The following is a 26,679-nucleotide window of genomic DNA, read 5'->3' on the forward strand; positions in this document are numbered from 1 at the left end:
TTTCACGAATATGAATGTGATTGAAATAAATTGGATGCTTCCCTATATGAGACAATTTTCCCTTGGCAAATATGAACTGAAACTCAATAAAATGGCAAGGAAATTTAATAAAATCACCACTACAAGACTTCAAGGTAAATTGTTTAGTTGACTGAGCCTGGAGTGAAGGGTGGGAGGATTTAAGGAGGTGAAAGAAAGTTGATAAAAGAGGCTGGTGAGGAGTTCAAAGTTTGAAAAGATATCTGACAGCCACCATTTAAATTGGCCAGCGTTAGAATAGAGGTTTGAAAATGCCAAAGGATGTCCACTGAAATTGCTGTTAAGAAAAGGAGAAGTTCAAATGCCACAAAGATGAAGTAAGGACATATAAGAAAGAGCAGGACTACATTTCCAAAAGGCTGAAAACCACCCTCCATGAGAGCTGTGATTTCACAAGGAAACTCACACACTACAGCATGCAAATGATTAGGGTGTTTGGAAATCAAGTTTGTGTTCTATAAAATTAAGGACCAAGTCTGTGTAACTGAAAAAGAGCTGTAAGTAGCCCTTTTCAGGCTTAAGTCTGCATATTCCCTGGGAGAATTCAATTTTTTTACAAAATCATTGTTGAAACCCAGGTCAATAGTTCACATTTCGTTGCAGCCTTTTAGAAATGTAAAATCTGAGTTCAAGAACTAGAATTTGAGTGAGTAAAGGGCTCGCATGATGTGGTAAAGTCTGAAACTCTTATTGGAGGGTGATTTTCCCAAGAAAATCAGGGAAATTTCTAAGTCACTCAATCATGGCTGAAGTTGTTGCTAAGTTTGTAAGGATCATTTTCACAAAGTTTGGTAGAAAAATCACCAAAAGAAGGTATGTTGCAGACCATATCATCACTAAAACCAGCTTTTGGTAAAAGGTGGTGTTCTCACATCTTAACCTCTGAAAATCTTCATGCTCTTGTCAAGGACATTTGGTTAATGATAGGGCTGCATTTGTCAAGAAACCTGCGTTGAATTCAAGGTTTTTTTGTTGGCTGTCCTCAGAAATCAGAACTAATGCATGAAAGGTGAAACTTAATGTTTGCATTTTGGAGGATAAGCAAGTCAATTTAATCATTTTTTTAGTTTGAGGCAATAAAGGATCAATTTTATGCTCATAATTGTAGTATTCTTCAGACATAGTCCTTAGCACTTCAGTTGTAAGTTTCATTTGCAGCCATCAAGCATAATTTCCTAAGCCTTGGAATCGAGTTTAGTGATACAATCAAATGATTAGAAAGGTCTGAAGACAGTCCCCTTTATTTAAACAATTACACTATGCTTATTTTGAGATTTGAACAGGGACATGGCAGAAAATGAAGTGGCAGCAGCAAGGAAGGTGCAGATAAAGAGGTTGATGAAGGGATTAAATACCAAGTTCCTGATATCTTCTAAGTGAGGAGGTCACAGACACCAACATGAAGCACTTGAATATGAGAAGAATGAGACTTAGAATGTTCAGAAAAATAGATCACTCACCTTCCCCCATGGCAGTCAGCATAATGAGAAGTGGCTTTTACCATTAAGCACGATTCCCATCAGCCATTAAATGTAACGAGCTCTTGGTGGAATGTGTGGAGGCATTATGATCCAAAATCCAGGACAATTAAAATTAAGGAAAAAGTGTTTGCATTCCTAGGAGAAGAGGCAGTAAGGGAGACCTTTGGAATTCCCTAGTATCCGATGATGCAAACAAGGACTAAGGAAGTGGCACAATCCCTGTTTGAAAATAAATCTGAGGCTTGCATGGACATTATGAATAAAGGTCGGATCAGTAAACCAAGAAGACACCATTCCAAACTGCCTAACAAGCTTGTAAATACAGATCTTAAGGATGAATATGGTGGTGTGTTCTTCATGCTAAATAGGGTCATGGAAATACCCCAGTGTGCCATGTTTGAGAGTTGGATGTTTTATTTTATAGAGAAGGTTTTGGCAGGGACGGTGATGACTAATTGGGCCAATATAATCAGTGACAACTTGGTCACCCAAATGAGGAATTTGGAAAAATGAAGGCATTATATACGAGTTCCTATGTGATTTACTTATTGGCAAGGAAAACCCTGTATCTAATATTTATATGCAAAAGTGTAGTAGGGAATGGGAAAGGACAACTCAAAGTATATGATTGTCACCCAAAGCTCCAACTTCATGAAAGGGCAAGTTATAAAAGAGTCAATGATGCTTTTACCATACATATCGCACGCTCACTACAGAGTATTACGAGGTAATGGGTAAATACTTGCTTGATATTAACAAAGACCGAAAGGTCAATATATACAAAAGAATGAGGCAATGTTTCCTTAGGAAACGATCGTAAAGAATAGAAACATTCTATTCTAGAGAAAGCAAACTTAACGCTTAAGATATTTACAAGAGATAACCATTAGTTAATAATAGATAACTTATCTATTATTGTAATACCCTCCCTTAATGGTTAATCTATCGAACACACCAAGCTGTCCTCTGAATTTGACAAACTTATCAGGACCAAGAGGCTTAGTGAGAATGTCTGCAATCTGATCTGTGGTGGGAACATACTGCAAATCTATAGTCCCGTCTTCAACCAGCTGTCGTATGTAGTGACAATGAACATCCACATGCTTGGTTCGTTCATGGAAGACTAGATTCCATGCTAACTTGATAACGCCTTCGTTATCAACAAACAGAGTAGTCGGTCATGTTGGTGACATCTACATATCCCCAAGCATCTGACGAAGCCAAATAGCTTCACATCCTGCCTTAACAGTCCCTCTATATTCAGCCTCTATAGAAGAGAGAGAAATTGCGTGCTGCTTCTTGCTGGTCCATGTGACTGCAACGGATCCAAAACTAAACACATATCCAGATGTTGACTTTTTATAATCAACAGAGCCTACCCAATTTGAATCTGTGAACCCACTGAGTTTAGGATTAGAACTTCGAGAGTACAGAAGTCCATTATCTGAAGTGCCCATCACATAATGAAGCACAGGCTTTGCTGCCATCCAATGATCAGCCTTAGGAGCTGTCATAAAACGTGAAATATAGCTGACTACGAAGCTAATATCAGGCCTAGTAGCAAAGAGGTAGATGAGGCTGCCTATTAGTTGCCTGTATGTAGTATCATCAATGGAAGGAGAATCAAACTTTGCTGATAACTTGAGACCTTTCTCCATAGGTGAGATGCAGGTTTGCAATCCTACATACGAAATTTGTCTAACAGAGCCCTAGCATATTTGGACTGAGAGATGAATATACCAGAAGACTGTTGCCAAACTTCAACACCTAGGCAATAATGCATGAGCCCAAGGCAAGTCATATCAAAAAACTGGCATAAGTTCTGATTGATTCCTTGAATCAAAGATGCCGAACTACCAGTGATGATCAGATCCTCCACATAAATAACCAAAAGGATGATGTCGCTGTCATTAGTCTTAATGTACAGATTTGAGTCTAAAGAACTCCTCTTGAAGCCTTGATCACTAAGGTACTTATCAATCTTGATGTACCATGCCCAAGGGGCTTGCTTCAAGCCATAGAGAGCTTTTACCAATCTGAGAACCTGATGGTCTTTACCAGCAACCTTGAGACCAGGAGGCTGCGTCATGTAGACCTCTTTATGAAGATCACCATTCAAGAAAGCACTCTGGACCTTTCAGCCAAACTGTGCTGCCATGGCTAGGACTAATTTGATGGTGCTCATCTTTGTAATAGGAGCAAAGGTCTCCTCATAATCAATGCCTTGACGCTGAGAAAAGCCCTTCGCCACTAAACAAGCTTTGCACTTGTCCAAAGTACCATCTGATTTGTATTTGATTTTGTAGACCCATTTGCAACCAATGGGTTTCTTCCCTGGTGGAAGATCAGAAAGGACCCAGGTGTTGTTCTTCAACAGGCTCTAGTGTTCAGATGTCATGGCATGTTCCCACTCTGGAATTCCTTTAGCCTTAAAATATGTTTGAGGTTCAAACATACTGTGAATGTTGACCATAAGAGCAAAGTTAACAGAATCTGTAGTTTTGCTCTTTTTCCAAGCAGTTCTCCCATCAATGAGCTCGTTATCACAAAGATCAGCAAGTGTCTTAGCCCACCACTTAGGCCGAATAGGAGAATGACCAACAATAGTACTAGGAGATGCTTGATCAGCAGGATCCTCATCAAAAGAATCAAGATCAAACTCAGGCAAAGCATCTACAAAGCGAGGTGATCCTGCAGGAGAAGTCGGAGGTGTCTGTACAAGTATCACTGGAATAACTAGAGTTGCAGGAGCTACTAGAGTCCTCCCATTAGGTGGACCTAATGGAAGCTGAACTCCCAAATCATGAGCCTGCATAGGTTAGTCTATTAGATCAGGAATAGGAGAAACAGGCATGAATGATCCTCGTTGCTCATCAAAGACTACATCACGATTGTAGATGAGCCGAGATGTCTCAACATCAATGGGGCAGTAAGCTTTGTGAAGACTGCTATATCCAGCAAGCATTAGTTTCTGACTCTTGGCATCCAACTTGCTGCATGAAGCATCAGGGATCCAAACAAAAGCAAGAGAGCCAAAAACCTTCAAGTGACTAATTTTGGGCTTGTGACCTCACCAGGCCTCTTCCGAAGTTTTACCTTTGACTGCCACTGTGGGTGACCGGTTCAACAGATAAACGGCAATGTTAACTACTTTTGCCCAAAACTATTTCGGAACATGTCTGTGTTAGAGCATGGAACGAGCCATCTTGGTGATTGTCCTGTTCTGAAGTTCAACTACATTGTTTTGTTGTGGTGTGTGGGGTGTGGTTAACTAGGGTTTGATGCCATGTGTATCCAAGACGCTGGAGAAAGCATTAGAACAAAATTCCCCCCCATTGTCTAATTTAAGAGTAATAATAGATTTCCCAAACTCTTTTTCAACTAAGGGTTTAAACTTCTGAAATACAATAAATGCATCTGATTTCTTTTTAAGGAAATACACCCACATTTTTCTACTGAAATCATCTACAAACAACAGAAAATTCCTGGACCCAAGAACAGAAGGAGTGACCATAGGACCGCAAATATCGGCATGAACAAGCTGAAGTACCTAAGAAGCTCGCCAAGAATTGCCACTGGTGAAAGGTGTGCGATGTTGTTTCCCAACCTGGCATGCATCACAAACTCTAAGGTGTTGAGTCTAAATCTTTGGCAATCCAAGAACAAGCTCATCCCAAGCAAGCTGTAAGAGATAACGCACATTTAAGTGCCCATACCACTGATGCCAAAGTGTGTTGACCGAAGATCGCCAAGCAGCCATAGCTAAGTCTTCAGAATCACCAAAATCAATAAGTCTAAAAAGACCATGATCCTCAAGACCTACTACAATAGTAGACTTAGTTGCGTGATCAATGATAATGCACTGATGTGAACTGAAGGTGACTGCCAAGTGTGGAGAATGTCACAGCAACTGACTGATTGAGAGTAGATTTAGTTCCATCCCAGGAACGTAGTACACATCAAGGAATATGAGATTCCTCGCAACAGACTGAATCTAAATATTGCCTTTACCGACAACCGTGTACTCTTCTCCACCACCAAAATAAACAGAATCTGAATAAGGTTGGTAGTCAGTAAACCAGTCTCTGCGGTGAGTGAAATGTTGAGAGGCACCTGAATCAATGTACCAGGCAGATGACTTCACATGATCTGCAGGTCTTTTAGCCATGAAGGCGTAAAAGGCAAATTTCGCTTGCTCGTGTGCTCTGCACTGTTTGCTTTGGGTTGCGAACCTGATTGCTTAGACTAGGCAGGTAAGCATTTCCGACATTCAACCTTCATGTGACCAAACTTGTGGCAGTAGTTGCATTGAATGTTCTTCTTTCTGGAACCATCGAATGCTAGAGCAGAAGACTTCTACTAGGATGGTTGCTAAAACTTTCCCTTATCCTTCTAAAAGGATTTCGCAGCAAAGGCTTGCTCTGTGGAGGTGGAACTAGAGCTGCTACCGAACTGTTGTTTCCATCAATCTTACTGAAGCAACAGGGTGCAGAGATTAGTGAACTTCAGATCAACACCAGTAGATGTGATGTTGAGAGTCTCAATAAAATGCTCATAGGATTTTGATAAACTCCGACGAGTGATAACCACAATATCCTCTTCCTCCATCTTGCGATCAATGGCAAGTAACTGGTCACAAATTTCCTGAATCCGATTCAGGTGTGCCTGGAGCAAGGTGTGCTCATCCATGACAATAGAAAATGGAGTGTTTTTCAGAAAGAAGGCTCTGCTCTTGTCAGAAGTCTCATGAAGACCTTTGAGATGTGTCCAGATTTTGATAGCTGTTTTGTTGGATGGAATCTGAGAAAGTTGATCATCAGCTATAGATAATTTGAGAAGCATCTCTGCCTCTCGATTATTTAGATCCCATGTATCTTGATCAAGACTCGGAGAAGTCGGACACTTCGTAACACCCAGAACAAGTTTGATCGGTGTTCCGATATTCAAAAATTGCAATGATGTGCTATTTCTAGGTTCCATAATTGTGACCATTGAATTTGGAATTGTGCTTGAGTAGAATATTTTTCAGAGATACCATGGCATGTTTTTCAATGAAAAACTATGAAAATCTATGAAGGCACATTCTTCGAGGCAAAAATACGAAAGACCCAGAAGAGAGCTCAAAAAACTCAGAAGGAATATGTTGTCATTTTTTGGATCCACTGGCTTGAAAATTGAGGCACAAAAATCGAGGCACCCAAAAAAAATGGATGACAACCCAGTTGAGTGTCATGTCCCCTTTTTAGCGACATAACTTTAACAGGGGATTTGCCTATCATCGACTCTCGTAGGCAAATGATTATGGGAAGAGGGTCATTTTTGTCTTCCGATAATTACAATTTTGCTCTCGAAGAATAATAATTAAGTGGGGCCTACTCGTTCTAATATTAAATTAAGGTTGTACTCTAACTTTATAAAGTTATTTATTTAATTTTATAAAGTTTAATAGTTGAAGTACATCATAAAAGATGTTTCCGGAAAACTTCCAGAAACTTCTCAGCGAAGTGAATAAATAGAGGACATAAGGCTCCCTTTTGGACAAGCGATTTGTGAATTCTACTACTTATCATATGGGAGCAATTTGCGGTCTTGCTCTGCAAATTTCCATTGGATCTTTGGGAACGAAAACTCCTTTGGGTCTGCATAACCGAAGTGGTGAGATATCCTCCGAAGGGTTGCACATTGGAAGTGGTCTACAACCATTTCATGATTGGGTTTATTGCATATTCAAATTGTTGGAAAGGTGGCGATCTCATGAAACTCTAACATCAGACTACCGGCAGGAGACAAATTCAAATTATCCCTCATTCATAGAGGGTACAGGACTGGAGGATTGAAAGTGAAGTGGGGAAGCATTTTCGAGGTACCAATCCCTCATACCCGTCCTCTGACTTCATGCGAATTAATGCGATATCATCCTAACAATCAAAGGAGGCCGCTGTACCCCGCGTTGGAAGATATTAATCAAAAATTGCGCAAGTTATACGGCAAGGGCAGATTATTTCAAATTTGGCTCACCGTCAGACTAAGCTTGAACCAATCCCGTTGATTCCAGACAACGAATATTAGTGAAATCCTCAATCTCGTGCAGCTATAATTCTGAGGGCAGCATTTCAAATCGTTGACTGAGACGGAGGAAATTATGCTCGACAACGGAAGCCACGGGTATCAGTACCAAGGGCGAAGATTGGTCACGAGCTATTAAAGTCACGACAAGGATCGACTTGTTTCAGTTCGCCGTCCACAAAAACGGGAGAAACAGGCGTGAAGTGATATTCCGACGTGGATTCAAGGTTGCCGAATTGAGCCACGACTCAAGTCCTTTTAAAATTCGATCATTGTTGAAATACCAATTAAATATTTCAGATGATATTGCAGATTAGATATTCAGTTTCTCCTAAAAAAAATTCGATGTAGTTGTTTCATGGGTTATGTTAATCAATTTGAATAAATTATTAGAGACATTACCTTTACATTGACAGATGCCTGCTTAGTTTTGATAGAAGTCTTATTGCAAGGCAAAGCTTGCGAATTGTTGACGCTATAGTAAGGGTTATTAGAGTTAGTATGCTAACTGTTTGATACTCCTTGAAAGTTTTAAAATTTTTGGTGTTAAAAAGAAGCAAAACCTGTCAAGGTTATTTCATTGAGCTCTCAAAAAACCCACCGAGAATTTGCAATCAAAAAGAATTTTCGACCCCAAAAAGTAGGGTTTCGGGAAAAACCCTAGCCGTCGGATTGGAAAGTCGAATTTGCAAAAAAATGGTGGATTTCTTGCAAAAAAAGGCTGAATCTGCTTCCCAGAGCACGATTACAGACTGAGACCATGCTGAATAAAAATTTGTTTGACCTCCAAAAATGGTAGATGTGGTAGGAATAGTCGGTTTTGTAAAACACAGAGCCATTTTTTTAAAGCGATTTTCGGCTTTAAAAAATGTCGGTTTTGTTGCAGACAAACTTTGGCTGACGAATCTGGCCACGAAACAAGGCATGAGCAGTCATGAAGTTGGCGGCCAAGGAGAAATCGCAAGTTGCAGTGAAATCGAGCAATAGAAACACACGATTTGTTAAATCGCGGTTAGGGCAGACTAGTCTGATTTCTTCAATCCATGATTTGTCAAGAACCTCAGACAAATCGACCGCGATCGAGTTTGACAGCAAGGCCGAGCCCCTTGGCCAAGAAATCGCGAGTTTTCAACAAGAAATCTGACACGATTTGTAGCTAGTCGAAACTTGGATTCTTCACAAAGGAATTTCTCAAAAAAACAAAAACCCTAGACAGGCTATTTGAGAAAAACCTTAGAAATTATTTTGAAAAATTTTAGCAAATAATTTCGAATGAAATTATAAATTTTTCAAAAAAATTCAAGTATTGGCTTTGATACCATATTACGAGGTAATTGGTAAATACTTGCTTGATATTAATAGAGACTGAAAGGTCAATATATACAAAAAAATGAGATGATATTTCCTTAGGAAACGATCGTAAAGAATGAAAACATTCTATTCTAGAGAAAGCAAAAAACGAATGCAAACTTAACGCTTAAGATATTTACAAGAGATAACCATTAACTAATAATAGACGACTTATCTATTATTGTAATACAGAGAGGACTACATAGAAGATTCTCTAAAGAGGCAATGACATTGGTGGAGAAATATGTATTCTGGTACATCCAATTCCCTACTTTCACTTACATAAGAATCCAAGGATTCACCTCAGAAACCTCACAAACTTCCAAAATATCCTACAGATAAGACGGTGCTGCTTAGAAGTGATTAGGAAAATGTCAGAAATTGGTCACATTAAGAAGAAGAAACATAGACAGGGTATGCCTTCCTCTATCACATTAGGGCAAATGCTTGTGACACGTTCTTCAGCCCAAGCAACAGAGATAATAAATACAGAATTCCAGTTTTAACAACTTGGATCCTATAAGGTAAGGAGAGAGTTTGATCAATTCCAGAAAATCCACACCCAACTTGGTAGATGAATTTCCAGGATGTGAATCGAATTCACAAGGAAGTGCGACATTTTCCCTATTCCTGATTAGATCAAAGATGATGGAAATCATATACATCCCCAATATGAGCACAAGAAAAGCAAGCCCATTCAGTCAACTAACTGGTCACGGGTCAAGGAACTTATAGGGTTAGATAGCTTGATGAGGTAGGTGGTTAATAGATCAAGAGCATGGGTGGATAGACAGATATGTATATTGAGAATGCTAGGTATAACCTTCATATTTGACAAGATGCAGAATGAAGAATCTTATTCTATGGCTGATGAAAGAACAGTCAGCATTCCAGGATTGAATAATAATGAGGAAGGAAAAACTTCAAAGAAGAGGGATAACATGGCTGAGGCATCAAAAAATATTAAGGGAACTATCAATGGGGAGTCTTGAAGTAAAAGGCACGAGTCTACCACAACTCTCTCCATCACCAATTCTTATGTCAGAAAGAGTAGATATGCAGCACAGGAATAAGAATCAAAACAACATGGAGACACAAAGATACTACCTTAGAAGGATCAAGGAAAATCTTCATCATCACAATCAGTACAGCCAGGGGCAAAGATATTACCAGGATCTCTCACCGTGCAATTGGTGGTTGATTTGGGGGATGATATGAGATAGCCTGGTCAAGGAACTGACTTATAGAGTTAAATATCTTGATGAGGGAGGTGGTTGCCATATCAAGAACATGGGCGGATAGACAGATAAACAGATTAAGTAGGCTAGGTATTACCTTCAGATTTAGCAAGATGCAAAATGAAAATCTTCTTCCATGGGTGATGAGAGGACAATCAGCATTCAAGGATTGAACAATAATGAGGAAGGGCAAACTTCAATGGAGAGGGATAATGTGGTTAAGGCATCACAAATAATAAGGGAATTATCGAGGGGGAGTCTAAAAGTAAAAAGCACGAGTCTACAACAAAACTCTCCATTACCAATTCTTCAACAATAAGAGTAGATATGCAGGACAAGGAACGAGAATCAGTACAAGGTGGAGACACAAAGATACTCTCAAGAGGATCAAGGAGAATTTTTATCATCACAATCAATATAGCAAGGGGCACAGATATTACCATCACCTCTCACTGTGCGGTTGGTGGTTGATTTGGGGGATAATATGAGACAGCCTGATCTCAACACCTCGAAACAAATGAGGTTGATGATGAGATCATTTCAGCTTTGAGAGGACTTAATGAGGATCGATTAGATGATGGCATGGATTTGTTCACAGTTTCTGATTGGTTAAAGAGAAGAATGGCAAAGGTACATACGATCGAGGACATTGATACATTCCTGAGCAGGATTGGCAAGACAAAGGAACTGAAGCAAGCAATGAAGTTCCATCGGATCACTAAAGATGCATCAAGATCTCGCACTTTGCATATGGTTGTCCAAATGGGAGAAAAGACTAGAGATGAGGTCTCTCTAAATGGTTATCATATCACATCTGAAGATATTGGGTCATCCAGTTCAAATCATTTGTTGTTGCACCAAAAGCTCACACTGTCAATGTGCAATACAAATGCCAAATTTATCCCTATCCATGAGAAGCAGTTAAGCTATGTCATGAATTTCAAGGTGGTGTTGATCACCAAGTCAACAATATCCCCCTCAGCACTGACTGAGCCTTCAACATGCACTAAAGGGAGACTCGAACGTTTGACCCAAGGCTCTGATACCACTTCTCGGAATCATGTTGTTGCACCAAGAGCTTGAACTCTCAATGCCTGATACAAATGCTAGATTTAACCCAACCAGTGGGAGGCAGTTGAGCTTTGTCACGAATTTCAAATAGGTGTTGACCACCAAGTCAACACATCCACCAAACAACAATAGTTCTAGGCATTGAAGCATAAATTGTTGTGGATAAAAATGGGCAAACCAAAAGAGAAAATTTTTTGAAAATATTAGATTTATCAAAAAGCATAAAAAGTTGAAGAAAAACAGTCAGAAATCACTTTTTTCAATTGAAAGTGCTGCATCATTGATATATTTAGAGCAAATATAATATAGAGTTCAACCATTAATTGTAGAAAATAGATTTTCGGCATTTATATTCATATTGCTGATTGCATTGCAGTGTTGCACAAAACATATCACAATAGCATTAAAAAACTAAAACGTTTTTAAGTGAATTTAAGTCAATTTCTACTTATCTTTCACCATAACATATTCTAATTTGAATAAAATGATACATTTATTTTAAAAGATAGAGAAGCTCCATCTGTCTTAAACCACAAATTCATAAAGAAACACTTCAGAACTTCATTAAAATGAAAAATTTGAGCCATCTAAAACAATATTTCAATGATTGTACGTAAGCCATGCATAATTATAACTAAAGGTGACTTTGCCCGCCTCTACAGGAAAAATGTGAGCAATATATCCTATTTCTCTTCTCAAAATGTACTCTTATTTTTTGGATCTTCTAGTAGTGCGTAATCTAGATTCGGATCTCTATTAAAGAATTAAAAGTACTTTTTTTTCTATAAGGGAGCAACTTCCTTCAAAATGGATCTAGCAAACATGGACAGATCCCCAAAATTTGCTTAGCTATGTACTTCACCAAGCTGGAAGGCAACAAGGATTACAAGAAATATATATATATATATATATATATTGAAGAGTTTTGCTGATGGGAGAAGATGGGACAATGATGTCAAATGCTCAGCAAACAGATAAAAAATAGCAACTTCTCCTTACAGATAAACGATAGCATTTCCAAAAAATAATATAAACAAAATAACAGGAAATGGTGATGAAAATGATGACACAAGTTGTGACGGAAATGGTGTTTTCTTCTTGCTTCTCACAGCTTATAGCAAAGTAGAATCAACTAAAGAAGTTTTCTTCTTGCTTCTCACAGCTCACATTGCTCAAGCTCATCGTTTCTAACTACAGGCTTGTGCAGCACTAATAAATAGGAAGAATGGGTGTTTTTGGCATTGTTTAGGGTTTTCCCAGAACTAACAATTGGCGCCCTTTTTTAGCAGTTGATCATACTTTAAATGTGATTATTTTGCACAACACTTGTCAACCATAGTTGACTGATTTTTTTATTTTTATTTTTTTGAGGGGTGGGGGCAGGTGGGCCAATCAACACTGGCAATTGAAGGGAGAGAATAAGTTCAAACTTCAAAGAGAAAAAGGAGCTAGAGTTGGAGAATAGAAGATTGAAAGAATACATACACGTGCACAAGAGTGCAACAGGGTAGGAAAGTGTAGCGCTTGTTCCCTATGTCCCCACCTCTCAGGACTTCCATGATACTTATGAAGTAATGAAGAAGACTTGTCAGGAGGTTAGAGAATGGATTAATGATATCAAGAAACAATGAAAGGATTTGCTTACTAGGATGGTCCAAGCCTATAGAAAGACTACATTGTTGATGGATAAGATCCCAGGTTTGGAGGAGACATGGAAAGAATTTCAGCCAGTTGAAGATAGGATGATTCCTTGTCGTAAGGAATTGAACAGTGTTATTTTATCAGCTTTGATTCAAGGAGGGGTTGAGAGAGATAAAGCTTATGATATTGGTCATTGGTGTCATTTCTTGTCCATGAGGAGATCTGCATTTGAGCATGCACAGGCTGATTGTCTTGATACTGAGGGCTCTATCCTTGAAGTGTATTTGCAAGTTCTTATAGCAATCAAAGAATTACTTAGACTTGGTTTTGATGTTTCCAATGAGCTGCACTTAGAGAAGTTGAAGGTAGAAACAGAGTCAGTCTACTTCAGAGATGTGGGATCCATCAAGAAGAGTCAATTGGATAGTTTTCTCTTCCTTATGGTTTTTGTCCATGATCTACAAAAGCACACTTCAAATTGGAACAACATACTGGCAAGAAGAGTCAATTGGATAGTTTTCTCTTCCTTATGGTTTTCGTCCATGATCTACAAAAGCACACTTCAAATTGGAACAACATACTGGATACTTGCTTGGAGAGATTAGAGGTGATTAAACTACAAAAGAGAAACTTGCCTAGCAGTCCCATGGATGAACTTGCTGTATTTATGTTCCAGTTCATGGAATTTGCTAGGGAGAAAGAAAAGGGAATATATCTTCTAGATGATAAGTTGTATGATGAATAGGCAATTGTAATGTCCCGATTTCTAGAATAGGATTTAATAATAAATATTAAAAAATAAAAACCATATTAATATAATAATTATTACCAATATATAAATAATATTTTATTTATCAAGAGTTGGCAATATATAATCTTTTCATTGATCAAAAAAAGGTTAGCAATATATGCTAATATATTATCAACAATATATAAATATCAGATCCTATATTATAATAATTATACTATTATAAATCTGTGTATATAAGTAAATTCAATATATCAAATATCATATATAATTATAATATTATAAAATGTAAAATATATATTAATATCAAAAAAAGATTAAAATATATTATTAAACGTATATCAAAAATTATTAAATATATATACATATACCAAATATTAATATATATAAATATAAACCTGAAAATCTATACAACATATATTATAAATAAAAATTATTGTAAATACATTGTATATAATAGAGGTGTGGCTTGTGTTTGGTATGAGATGAACAGCCACAAGCTTTTGGAAGATCTCTTCTCCCTCCACACACAAGATAGAATGACGCAGGAGAAAGGCATAATGACTGCTAGGTATGCCACCCCCATAAGATATGGGGCTAAGGGAGACAAAGTATCTGCTCTTGGTCTAGGGCAGTGACAAAAGGGCACCTCATCATCTCTTCTTGTCCAGTCCTCACTATGGCTATGGCCCATAAAAGTTAAGATGCTATAACTGTTTCCTTATCATATGCCCAAGTATATTATGAATATGTTGTTATCTAACTCAAAGACAGATCTGCATATCTTTTTATTTACTCACAAGGTACTAGCAGTTTAATAGTCGTGTATCATATATGCACTTATCTCTTGATTGAAGGATTTATATTCAAACATAATGAAAGAGATTTCCTACTTGCTGTAAATATGCACTTGTTCCCCATTTAGCAGCAAAACCTGGGAACTCACACCCCCCCCAGCCCCCCAAAAACCTCGAAGTACCCATCCTCAAGACATTCCTACACTGGGTACTTGGAGTACTCAAGTACCCCCACCTCCATCGTTCCCAACTATGTTGTTGTTGATTAGGATACTTGAATATCTATTTGAATTTTGATCTTTGAATGTTACTACTGGATATAACTATGTTACTATGTTAAAAGCTTAATGGTTTTGGTTCATGTTGCAATTTTTCTATGTTCAACTATTTTTAATTTGGTATGTTACACCAAAACATCACTTCATAAGTAGTATTTCAAGTTCCATATGTATAGTAAACAACACCTCCCCTACTCTCCCATCCCCCTTGCCACCATCCCCCCGCCGTTCTGAAATTGAGGCCCCTGAGACTATTCCCAACGTATCAGCATCCCAAAGTACTCTAGCATCAATGTTACACTACTATTTGATGATTGCTAGACCTAAATCAGGAATTTCCTTCTTAAAACGCATTTTTATTGGTAAGGTTATATCTCTAATCGTCTTACAATTCTTATTTCAATTAAGTTTGTGATTGCAAGGCAAAAAATAGGGCAATCCCAAAAATGACACATTACAACAACTTCCTTTCTTCTTGTTGGTCCCCGTGCCTTTGAATTTTCTCATTGGCCCATTTTGTGTGCTCCGTTCTCATTGCACATGCATTTGATGTTTGTAGCAACTCTAACTAAGGTTTTCTTTGAGAAAAAGTGAACCATTGATTCTGATTCAATCTTGGTTGTTCAGTGTAATCAGGGCTCCTATATAGACCCCCCTCCTCTCATTTGTAAGGGAGATTGTTGGAGAACTATTGCAAACATACTACTAAATTTGATCTATATTCATTGTTGTGTTGTGCAAGGTGAATACTTGTAGTCTTTTGGAGCATCGCATAGTGATCTATATTCCTCATTTACATTAGAATTTGCTTCAAGTACTCAAAAATTTGCTTTGAATAGTTTAGTTGCGTAAAACTTGTGGATGTATACTTGTTAAACTTGTTTATAGACCAAACCACTACTTGCATACTAACTATAAGTCATGCCTTAAGTGGCCAAAAGGCATTATTGTGCAATTAACTTCGAAGCTAAACATTGCTATGCATTCAATGATGGTATAGATGTAATGGTTGTGATTTGAACCTTAGTTTTAGACTCAAACTCGGAGACTACTTGAGATGCCCAAAATTTTTAACTCAAAAAAAACTCAGAGAAAACGCGACAACTTCGAACTAAAATTTGACATCTTGAACAAGAAAATGCATGGTTTTATTGTAAAAATAGTATGTGGAAAACATATTCTAACCAATATTTAACCTACATCAACATTTTTACACATGTTTTTGTCTATAAAAACACGAGAGTTAAACTTGTGAGTACTTGCCCAACAAGAAGAAAAAGAGAGTACTCGGTTGGTGTCCTTGACAACAAGACCATCTCTAGTAGAGTTACAAGAATATTCACAAGTTTGCATAGAAATAGAAGTAATTTAGAGATATAAGATTAAGTTCATCTGTGTATTTGATTTCCCAAGCTAAGAGTCGTATTTCCAATGCTCATTTTGAAGCCATATCTTTTCACGTCAAGTTGGTTAAGTCTTAGTGAACTAGTGTAAGTCCCCTCGTGATACCAACATATCACATTATGACTATTGAGTATCCATAGTTGAAAGGAACCTTGGAGTGGCCTCGATGACCTTTCTTTGGAATCTTTAGCATATGTAGTGTCTTTACTCGAGAGGATTCAATATTTGGTGTTTCATCCTGAAACATTGCATGTTTCTCCCTGCACGTGTAGTGGCATAAAAATCACATCAACAGTCAACTAACATCAATAGGAATCAAGATAAAAATAGAAGAGGATAAGCACATTTTACTATTATGTTCCTTCACCTCATTTGTGGGAAATTTTGATTATGACAATCATTAGTTACTATTACCCAAGCTAGAAAAATTATTTAAGGCTTTTTTAAGTTAATCAAACATGAGAGAATCCCTAGATGATTCCTCTAATGGCCTTAATTGCAAGGAGTAAATCTTCATCTAAGGATAGAAGTAAGAAAAGAGGTGGGGATAGGAAGCTCAAGAAGGACAAATCTAAATCTCCTACTAAATCTTTGGATAAGTATAGGAATTATGACAACAAAGATCACATAAAGATAAATTCCAAGTCCAAGGAGGATGATTTTGTTGATAACGAGGGAGATTGTTGGATATTGAGGAGATTATTCATTGGAGTTGTTGTTATATAAGGTGTTGACATACAGGTTTTCTATTGATGTCAACATATGTTCATAAGTTTTTGAGATGAGATAGATAGACTATGATTTTGTGTTACAGGTTGTTAAACAGAACGGTACAGACAATGTACAACATTCCTAAGTATACAAGATTGGATTTATGTTTCACAATGTGTGTAGACCTTATGTCAATGGTCACAAAGCTTTATGTGCTGACCTGAGAGAGTTGCATTTGTTTTAATGAAGACTGGTTGCAGGCCAATGACAAGGAATTATGCCAAATGTAATCACTATGTTTTGAGCATAGGTTGTTGGCATGCAAGAAGGATTGTATGCAAGCATAAGGCATGGTAAACGACTTGATCTAGTGCATGCTTTGGGATTTGTGATTCATTTGGTTCATGTTGTGTTAGTCACTTGCATGTAACATTTGGGTAATTGCTTGTGGGGGCCAATTGGATGGTATAACATGTAATAAGGATTGGTGATCATTAATTACAGATCTTGGTGCATATTTTGATAGTTGTAATTGTAAGATGTTCGGTAGCTTCGGTCGAATAAAACTATGGCTATATATTATTATATATGAGATATAATTACATATGATATATAAGTTTATTATATGAGAGAAATTAATATAATAATGATATATATACATATATGATTATATTTATTATTATATTAATTGTCAAATTAATGAATATACATGTCCCTTCTTCTTAGCCTTTTCTCATTATAAATAAGAGGTTGCTGCCATTTGAAAAACATACCAAGAATATGAAGGTGCTTAGTACATTTGCAGCGATCCTCGGAATTCAACAAAGGTGCCGTGTGTATCTTAGCATTTGTTGTTGTAATTATTTGTGCATTGGGGAAGTCCTAATTGGCCAGCCTAATTGCTTATTTGTAACTTGTATAGAGGAAAGTAATTCCTTTGTTGTAATGTATGGGAATGTATGAATGTGAGAGCCTTAATGCTAGATATCAGAGCAAAACTGATGGTTGGTCAAATGCTTTGATAGAGGTATGAGAAGAATCTGTGATCGTTCCTTGTATACTTCTATGAAACTATAAAGGCAATTGAGTTGTCATTAGTCAATTCATTAAAGGTGGATATAACCTTTCCTTTTTCAGACAGTGAGTCCTCTTGAAGGTGGCTTTAACCTTCACCCTTCGAGCAATGTGCTCAAGCAGTGAGCCTTTTGTTCTCCATCAACTCCTAACAAGGTTTTGAACCTTTTAAAGGGTTTCGTCCTTTAACAAAAAAATGATGTGCTAAATGTTTTTATTGACTCCTAATAGGGACATTTTCATATTAGTGCATGATCTTGTGGGTATCATCCCCACTAGGATTTTCCCCTTATCAGGGTTTTCCTCAAGAATAAAAATCTTGTCTTATGGTGTTGGCTTATATCTTGTTCATCTTGTTTTGCATTGCTATATCTTTCATTGCTGATTTGATTGAGAAATATGAAGTTTGTAAATATGGCTCAAACACTTATTCACCCCCTCCCCTCCCCCTCTTAGTTTTGTTGTGAGGATTGTTATTCCTAACAAATTCCTCTAATAGATTCTTTAACACTAATGAGCATGCTAGAGATGCTTTTGTATCTATAGATATTAATATATTATGAGCAAGGGCTCTTGATCAATTGGTTAAGGGCATTATACCTCAATCCCTCATAAGGAGCAGTAATATGATCACAACGAGTGTGATGGAGAACAAATTTTTCTTGCTGATAACAGCTCAACTAAAAGATCAGTTGAAGAAAAGTCAATTGTCTTTTATGGATAAGAGAATGAGATCACTCTACGATGTTTTGCCTTTCTCTAAGATGATTTGACTTTGGTATACACGTCACATTTGATGAAAAAGATGTGGGTTGGCTAGCACCAATCTGGTGTTGGCTAATGATCTAAGCCATGGGACTCTTCATAGGCTAGAGGCATCAACATTGTGTAGGTTGGTGATATGTGAGAAAATACTAGAAAATATTATAAGTAAAAATATGGTGAAAGGTCTTTCAAATTGTTTTGTTGGATTTTATTTTTGTTAACATTCTGTGTTTGGAAAGCAAAACAGGAGTGTCATTTGCTTCAAGAAGCATTAGAGCACGGGAAATATTGCAAGTGATTTGCAGTGATATCTTTGGACTTGTCGAAATTCGCACAATTGGTATATCCTAGTACTATGTCTATTTCACTGATGATTATTCTAGTAATATTTTAAGAAAAACAGCAACATAGATTAATATTCAAGGACAATACATTAGAAATTGTGGAGGAATACAAATATGTGGAAATCAATTTCCACTAGAGACTAAGTTGGGAGACATGCAGATCTAAAAGAATACAGGGGGGTGGAAGGCCTCTTACCTTCTTTAGAATAGATGCAAGAAAGCGGAACTATGGGATTGGAAAACTAGGAAGACCCTCTTTGGTCTTTCGGTGGTTCCGGTTATTCTTTATGGGTGTGAAGTTTGGGGGAGCAGCGTATCAAATCACAAATGAAGCCAAATAGAAAGAATTCAAAAGCATCTCATTAGTTCTAATCTCCAGGTCAAGTCAACGGTGCCTTATGAGATTCTCTTAGCAGAGGTGGGCATATTTCCGGTTGAGGCCTCAACTATTATTCGACTGCTTAGCTATTTAAACAAAGTGCGAAATATGGATAATCATCACTGGCCTAAATTGGTGATTGGGGAGGAATTAGAATATAGGGGAAAAAAAGTGGAGGAAACAAAACAAGTGGTTGAACAAATGGAACATTAACCCTCGGGAATGTCCAAACACCAATATAGAGATCAAGAAATGGTTGTTAGAGAAATTCAGATCTGTCATGTGGAATAATATGTTAGGGAGGAAAAAAGCATAGTACATCAAAGAATTTAATCACAAAGGGGAACATGGAGACTACCTAGGATCCACAATTAAAGGCAAGACGAAAAATTTTAATTGCTCAGTTAAGGACCAGCTCTCATTATTTATGATGTGAAACTGGTAAGAGAAAGAATCTGTACCTTCTGCAGCAAGGAAGTGGTGGAAACGGAATGGCACTTTGTGAAGGAGTGTATGGCTTATGAAGATATTCGCAATAAGTACAAGGACAGCTTACAGGTGAGCAGCATGAAGGAACTTTTGAGGAGGCAAGGTTACACAAAACAGTTAATCTTCTAATACAGCTCCACAACAAAAGGAACAACTTGGAGAAAAGTCAGCAGGCTGCTTAGTTGTCCTTTTGGTCCCTTAGACCGGTGGTCCCGTGGATGTCATTAAAACCTTTCATTTCATAGGACAAAATGTAAGGTGATTTACAGGTTTAACAAGTATAAAGCACTTGCAAAAATTAGGCTGGTATGTAAATTAAAATTTTAAGGTCAAACAATTGTGAGAAATTTTGCTCCAAGATGTTTGGGCCATTTTGCAAGCACACTGGTATTGTTAGGAAAGGACAACATGCCACACACCACAGTAGTATGGAGTGGCTTGATGATTAAATAGAACCTTGTTAGATCAATTCAAAAAACTCTTGAGCAGTGCTGATCTAGAGCAAGAGTTTTTGGCTTACCTAAGAAATGGTCCTCTAGAGAGAAGACACCATTTGGGATGTGGATAGATAAGATGCATTTTCTAACACACTTGAGATTATTTAGTTGTGAGATATTTGGAACTATTTTCAAATCGGACTTCAAAGCTAAACAAATGTGAAAGGCCACAGGCTTGGGAATCTGGTGACCCAAGAGGTTCTTGATTCAAGGGATGTCATATTGAAGAACTTGCAGTTTTGTTCAAGAAGGTACATGGACATATTATAGAAATTTGTGGAGATATAGGCACACCTGGCACAAATTCTGAAGAACAGGATGCAGATGCAGCAAAAACTCCAATGGTGACAGCCATGAAAAGGTCTAATAGACAAATTAAAAAAGAAAAAACCCTAAAAGACATTGCATGATACTTCCAATGTATTTTAGCTCTAACTTGCATTGTTGATGAACCAAAGTCTAAAGGAGAAGCTCTCTCTTCTAAGAAGAACAAGACTTGGAGAAATGTCATTAAAAAGGAGATAGCCACATTGCACCAGAATAAGACTTGGGGCCTGAATCGCCTGATTGATCTGTTTGAATGTATGAAACTTCAAATAATCAATCTCCAACGGTATGGTCTGCAACTAAGACGGCATTCTCAAGGAGGCCGAGTTTTCATGCTGAACCAAAGCCACATGCTCTCTTGGAGAAGATGACAAGCATTGAGAAAATATTGGACTTCATGGTCTCTAATTTTATCCAATCAACCAAAGCAATGGATGGAGTATCTGCCACACCCGGTATAGAAAAAGCTGGAGCAGTCTAAGACTTGGGGCCTGATTGATCTGTTTGAATGTATGAAACTTCAAATAATCAATCTCCAACAGTATGGTCTGCAACTAAGACAGCATTCTCGAGGAGGCCAAGTTTTCATGCTGAACCAAAGCCACATGCCCTCCTAGAGAAGATGACAAACGTTAAGAAAATATTGGACTTCACGGTCTCTAATTTTATCCAGTCAGCCAAAGCAATGGATAGAGAATCTGCCACACCCGGTATAGCAAAATCTGGATAGCAGGAAACCTATCTTGAACTTCCATCTTTTCTTCGTTATAAGTGGTATTACTTTTTGTGGTAAGATGAGTATTTTTTGAATGGGCTGTTTCATTTGTTAAATTCTCGTTAAGTCTAGTCAGTTCTATCTCGCTTATGTTGAGCTTTTGCATGTTCCCAAACCCATGGCTGAGGATTAGATTGTTCAGATTAATGTTTCAGCTGGTAAGTGATTAGGTCTAGTCTGCTTCAAGCATGTTTAAATGAGCTGAAGCACATAAATATTTCCAGAATACTTATAGCCGTCCCAGTCTTTTAGTCACAGATTAATTTCATGTTCACTTTACTCATTAAGCAAACCCTGCAAGGATTAAAATGCACAGAAAATGCATTGTATACCAACCAGCTATTGCTTTTGTTTGTTCAGAGACTATGTTCATTGTATTTCCAGCTTCTCGTTGCTCCAAAGTCTCTCCAACACAAGCTATCGCTTTCAAACCTTGACCAAGGGCATAGACTACTTTATCTGCAACAAACTACGAATCCATATAACAAGATCAAGACATGCCAGCAGAGGAAAAATAGACAACCCTTGATATTAATATAATAAGCCACAAGTAACTAATAATACAGACAGGTAGACGAGCATCTACAACCTATGAGAATGGGATACCTATCATATAAGTGAAAAAAAGTCAAAAGATGGAATTACTATGAACTCACTCCCATCCTAAAAGTATAAAGATGAAAACCTAGCCATCAAATCAACAATGGTGATTGCATTTCTTATGTCTCCATAGACAAATGATGATGTCCTGGCAACAGTGAAAACATCCATGATATGTAACAATTATCAATGTGCAAATGCAATGCATACCTCATTCTCTTCTTTCAGTATGAGCCTTCTCTCTGAATGGCCAAGAATAACCCATGGAATGTTTAAATTGACCAGCATCTCGGCACTGCATTCACAATATAGCAACACAAATTTCAAGTCCATGAGACTAGATCATTAACAATATTTATCTCAGCTCTAACATTCTAAACATGCTCCTCAGTGTTGGATATCACCATCCATTACCCTCAATAACAGCATAAATGTCAATCCATAAACATGAAAAATATGCAATACATATTAAAAAATGCTGCTGGTGAAAGATGTCAAGATTTAGAAACATGACAGTCTATATAAAAAAGAAAAGTGATGAAATAGACATTCCTGGCAGATTCAAATAGATTTCTGCAGAGATAAGTAGTAGAAAAATGTAAAAATTGATAAAGAAGTTCCAACTCACACTGTGTTCACGAAAAGCAATCCCATTCTAGTGAAGAGATGAACAATTTTATGTCTAACAAATAAATTTTATTGATCTAACAGCTCGAATGAAGATAGTCTACCTTCTTACGAACTTGATTTTCGAAAATGTCTAATATACTTGCTTTTGCTTGGTAATCCCTCACTCCCTCCCTCTCTTTAAAAACCCACTATACGTACAATGTGTGGGAAATAATTTTCCTAGCTTCCTTCTCTAATAAGGAGGAAAAAATTTGATTTCATAGTCACCCTTGGTTTAATGCCATTATAGGCACTTGCAGGCAGTACCTGAATAACCTGACACCAAACATTAATCCAATGAAGAAACACCTTCAAGGGTGCTGATCTGTGGGATCCTCTCAATCCTCCCATTAGATATTTGGACTCCAGAGGGCTTGGAGACAACGGGAAACATTATTAAGGCATTCAAGAGCTGGGTTGGACCCAACAGAAAGAACACCTCTATTGCTTGTTCCTGTGTCGAGGTATATCTTCTGAATGGCCTTCTTGAAGCCATTATTCTGCAAATGAACAAGTTACTATTCAACAAGAAAATAGACTATGAGTGTATTACATCTGTCATGAGTAAGGACATTTTCAAAGATGATTGGCCCTCAAAATTTAAAAGAAAGGCAAGTTCTACTACCAGGGATCCTCCTTCTTCTAACCCCTTCTTTGCCTCATCTTGAAAAGGTCATGTGGCATATGAAGAAGCTAAGGAAACTACTAGAGAGGGCCCTTTCTAAAGAGGATCCTGAGCAGATATCACCCGTCCCTTTCAAATTGCATCAAGTTCCTATCATTAAGGAAGAAAATGTGTTAGATGAGAAATATGTTTGTGGTTCCCATCTTCAGTCAAAAAGCTTCAGGAAGAAGAATGCAGAGGTCACAACTGAAGTGGCAACCAAGAATGTCACTGCTGAAAAACAAGCCACAGTAGATTTGGCTCCTAAATTGAAAAGAAAATCAAGGAAACAATTTGGAGCTTGTTTTGGAAATTTAGGACATTGTATCTTGTTCATATGTAACTGTCTGGATAGTGCAATTTTGTGTGTGAAGCCCAGTTAGAAGGTTGTATTGTTGGCCATCTGCTTGAGTCAATTCTTAGAAACCACTACAAGAATCTGATAAGTGGTGAGTCTTGAACAGTGAACACTCTGAAGGTGCTAAGTCATAGAAAATCATATCTGTCATCTACAAAAGAATTTTTCTTATGTTTAAAATATGATATGTAAATCTCATTGTACTTCTGTGTATTATAGGTAAGAAAGCAAAATTTATTAGGATAGATAGAAGATTTTTGCAATTTGGAATGAGATAGTATTAAGTATTCTGTTGCTTATCTTGAGTATTTGTGCTTGTGCCATCAAATGTTATTACAGCAGTCTAGCACTGAAGCAAATAATTTAACCAGCCTATAAAAGCACTTTACCAACCATGTAACTTCTTGTTCCGCAATAGCAACCCAAGAGTCTGCATATGAGCTATACATAAATCTACTCGATCAAGGGAGTGATGGCACCAAACAATCTCAACTTATTGACACCAGTCAAGGATATTCTTGGCATTAGAACAATGAATTTGGCTCAAAAAGGAAATATTATAATGCACAGTGAAGATGCTCCAATACGTTCCATCTTTTAACTCTATTGCTTGATCCTTTTCATGTAGAGTATTGAAATCATTTTTTCATAACCTAGCTGCTAATGCTTAAATGCTTCTACCAAAATTTTAACCTTCAAGGTGCTTTTTGAATCTGCTATACATTCAGTATTGATGATTTCCTTTCTCATGAATCAAGTTCAAGAGAGTGAACAGTACACAAATGCAATTTACATTTTTCAACCACTATGTCATAGAGAAAAAGGATTGAAACTCCACCTGATCTCACCAGTAAAAGCACCACCTTTCCTCACCCAACAATTTTGTGCAGCAACAGCAAAATCAGAGCGTAATAAACTCTTCACCAGTGCAAGAAACACAAATGGTGGACTAACAACAACATCTGCAGGAACCAAGCACATTCAGCAATAATAACTTGCATTAATCATGGCAGATAAATCATTCTGATTCCAAAATATTGGAGAAGTAATCTAAAAATATAAATATGGCAAATGTGTCAAAAGACTATCAATGTACATAAAAAACTACATAATTTTTTGCTAAACCTCATAGGATCTCACCAAAGTGATCTTGATAAATCTAAGAAATTGTAAAACTGAACAATATCCTACTGATCTTCTGCTTGTCCTAAATTTATTAGGTGTAAATCCAATAACCAGCAGCAAATCTCAATAATTGACAAACTATTGGGTTTGTCAAATGCAAACATATGCATTGAAGCTTCCCAATTAAACCACTTTTCTAATACATTTGATGAATCAACTAATTATAGGATATTCATTACAAGATAATTGCCATGTAAAAATGCTTTAAATATTTTCCCAAAGACTAGATATGTGTGTGTGTGTGTGAGCTTCAAATCACACTGGAGGCATTTGCAAAATTGAAGCATGAGAAAGGCATACCATTGATAACCAACTTCAGAGATTCAAAAATTAAAAGCCACATGCACACTCCTCGAAAAAGATCTGGTAAATTTCTACAAATGGCACATTAGAGGATTTTATTGAGTGAAAACCCTAACTATCTAGAACATTACTCTTGGTCGACTTTTGTCAATCATTCTTGTATCTATGACCATGAGGGATTTATGAATTATTTACTTACCAACAACATCTTCAGATGGCACTTCTGCTGCATTTAGTGTGCTCACGAGTTTCTTCACTTCCTCTAATGTTCCATTCTAAAAGATCGACAAAAACATAAATTCAGCATTCTCTTATTCTTTGCAAAACCACTAAATAGAAATAAAAAAGAAAAAGAAAAAATTCCATTGTGATTAAGCGCTCTCCTTAAAGGGCTCTGTACATCAAGTGTATAGGATTTAAATTCAAAGAACATGATTCTCTAAACAAACCATTACCTTTTTTATATATAAAATATTGAGATATTTATATTGATTCAATATTTAGCATATCCAATTGCTTTGATTAAGAAATTGTAAGCTGTGGTCCAACTGGCTTTTCTCTAATATCTTTCTTATTTAGGTACCAGAAAAATGATTATTAATTTATTTGTAATAGAGCTTAATCAACAATACTCTGAAGGATATATATGCTAGATTGGTGATACACATGGTAGCTACACAGTAAACCGCAAATCTTCAGAATCCAATCACATTTTCATATTTTATAGTTGAATAAATATACATAGGTAATTTTAAACTGGCACAATACATCCCAGAAGTGCATAGACAGAATAATGCATGCTCTAAAACATTGAAACAGTTAACTATACCATTTTGGGTGCCCTTTGGAAGCATACACATCAATGTTAAATGTAAAACAGATCAAAGAATTTCTGTCTAAGAAAACAATTCTTTAATAAAGCAAGCAATTCTCAGGGATGGAAGTTTTTCAACTATCTGTCAAATAGTTGAAATAACAGATTCTATGCTAGGAAATAATTTAATGAGAATTACAAAGTTTGTATTAAGCCCAACGCTTTGCACCAACATATAAAGCATTCGATTTTACTAGAAAACAATTAAAAGGGAACACATGTATGCAAATTCCATAACTCCCTCAAACATCATTCAGAAACAATGTTCACATGGAAATGAAGGGGTGCTTTTGCACAATTAGCCACACTGATCATAACTGCACAAGCTGAATAACCTCAGGGTACTATAAGTTGGTGCTCTCATACTGTGAAGAAAGTCAAGAAGGCCTTTCAGTTTTTAACACTTTCCCATATAATCATTTTTCAGTTTGCTAACATCTGACATGTTAGCGATTAAAAGTTAATGGTTCCACAAAGTGCTGATATATTGCCATGATTTGGAAGATAAAAAGGACAAACGAATATCAATTACATAATTTTCAAGGTCATCAG

General features: G+C 37.0%; 1 protein-coding gene across 1 annotated transcript in view; it reads right to left on the reverse strand.

Annotated features, from left to right (window-relative positions):
* Positions 1–26,679, reverse strand: part of TPI (triosephosphate isomerase) — a 35,052-nt gene that overhangs the window by 7,040 nt on the left and 1,333 nt on the right. The window contains exons 2-5 of the mRNA XM_089816432.1: positions 25,453–25,528; positions 24,604–24,727; positions 22,285–22,369; positions 21,811–21,943 (exon numbers count right to left, since the gene is read on the reverse strand). Of these exons, the coding sequence (XP_089672558.1) occupies positions 21,811–21,943; positions 22,285–22,369; positions 24,604–24,727; positions 25,453–25,528 (418 nt within the window). The remainder of the gene's footprint in view (positions 1–21,810; positions 21,944–22,284; positions 22,370–24,603; positions 24,728–25,452; positions 25,529–26,679) is intronic.

Source organism: Cupressus sempervirens, chromosome 1 (genome assembly GCF_028749045.1).
Source record: "Cupressus sempervirens isolate cs-2001-9-10 chromosome 1, ASM2874904v1, whole genome shotgun sequence".
Classification (NCBI taxonomy): Eukaryota; Viridiplantae; Streptophyta; class Pinopsida; order Cupressales; family Cupressaceae; genus Cupressus; species Cupressus sempervirens.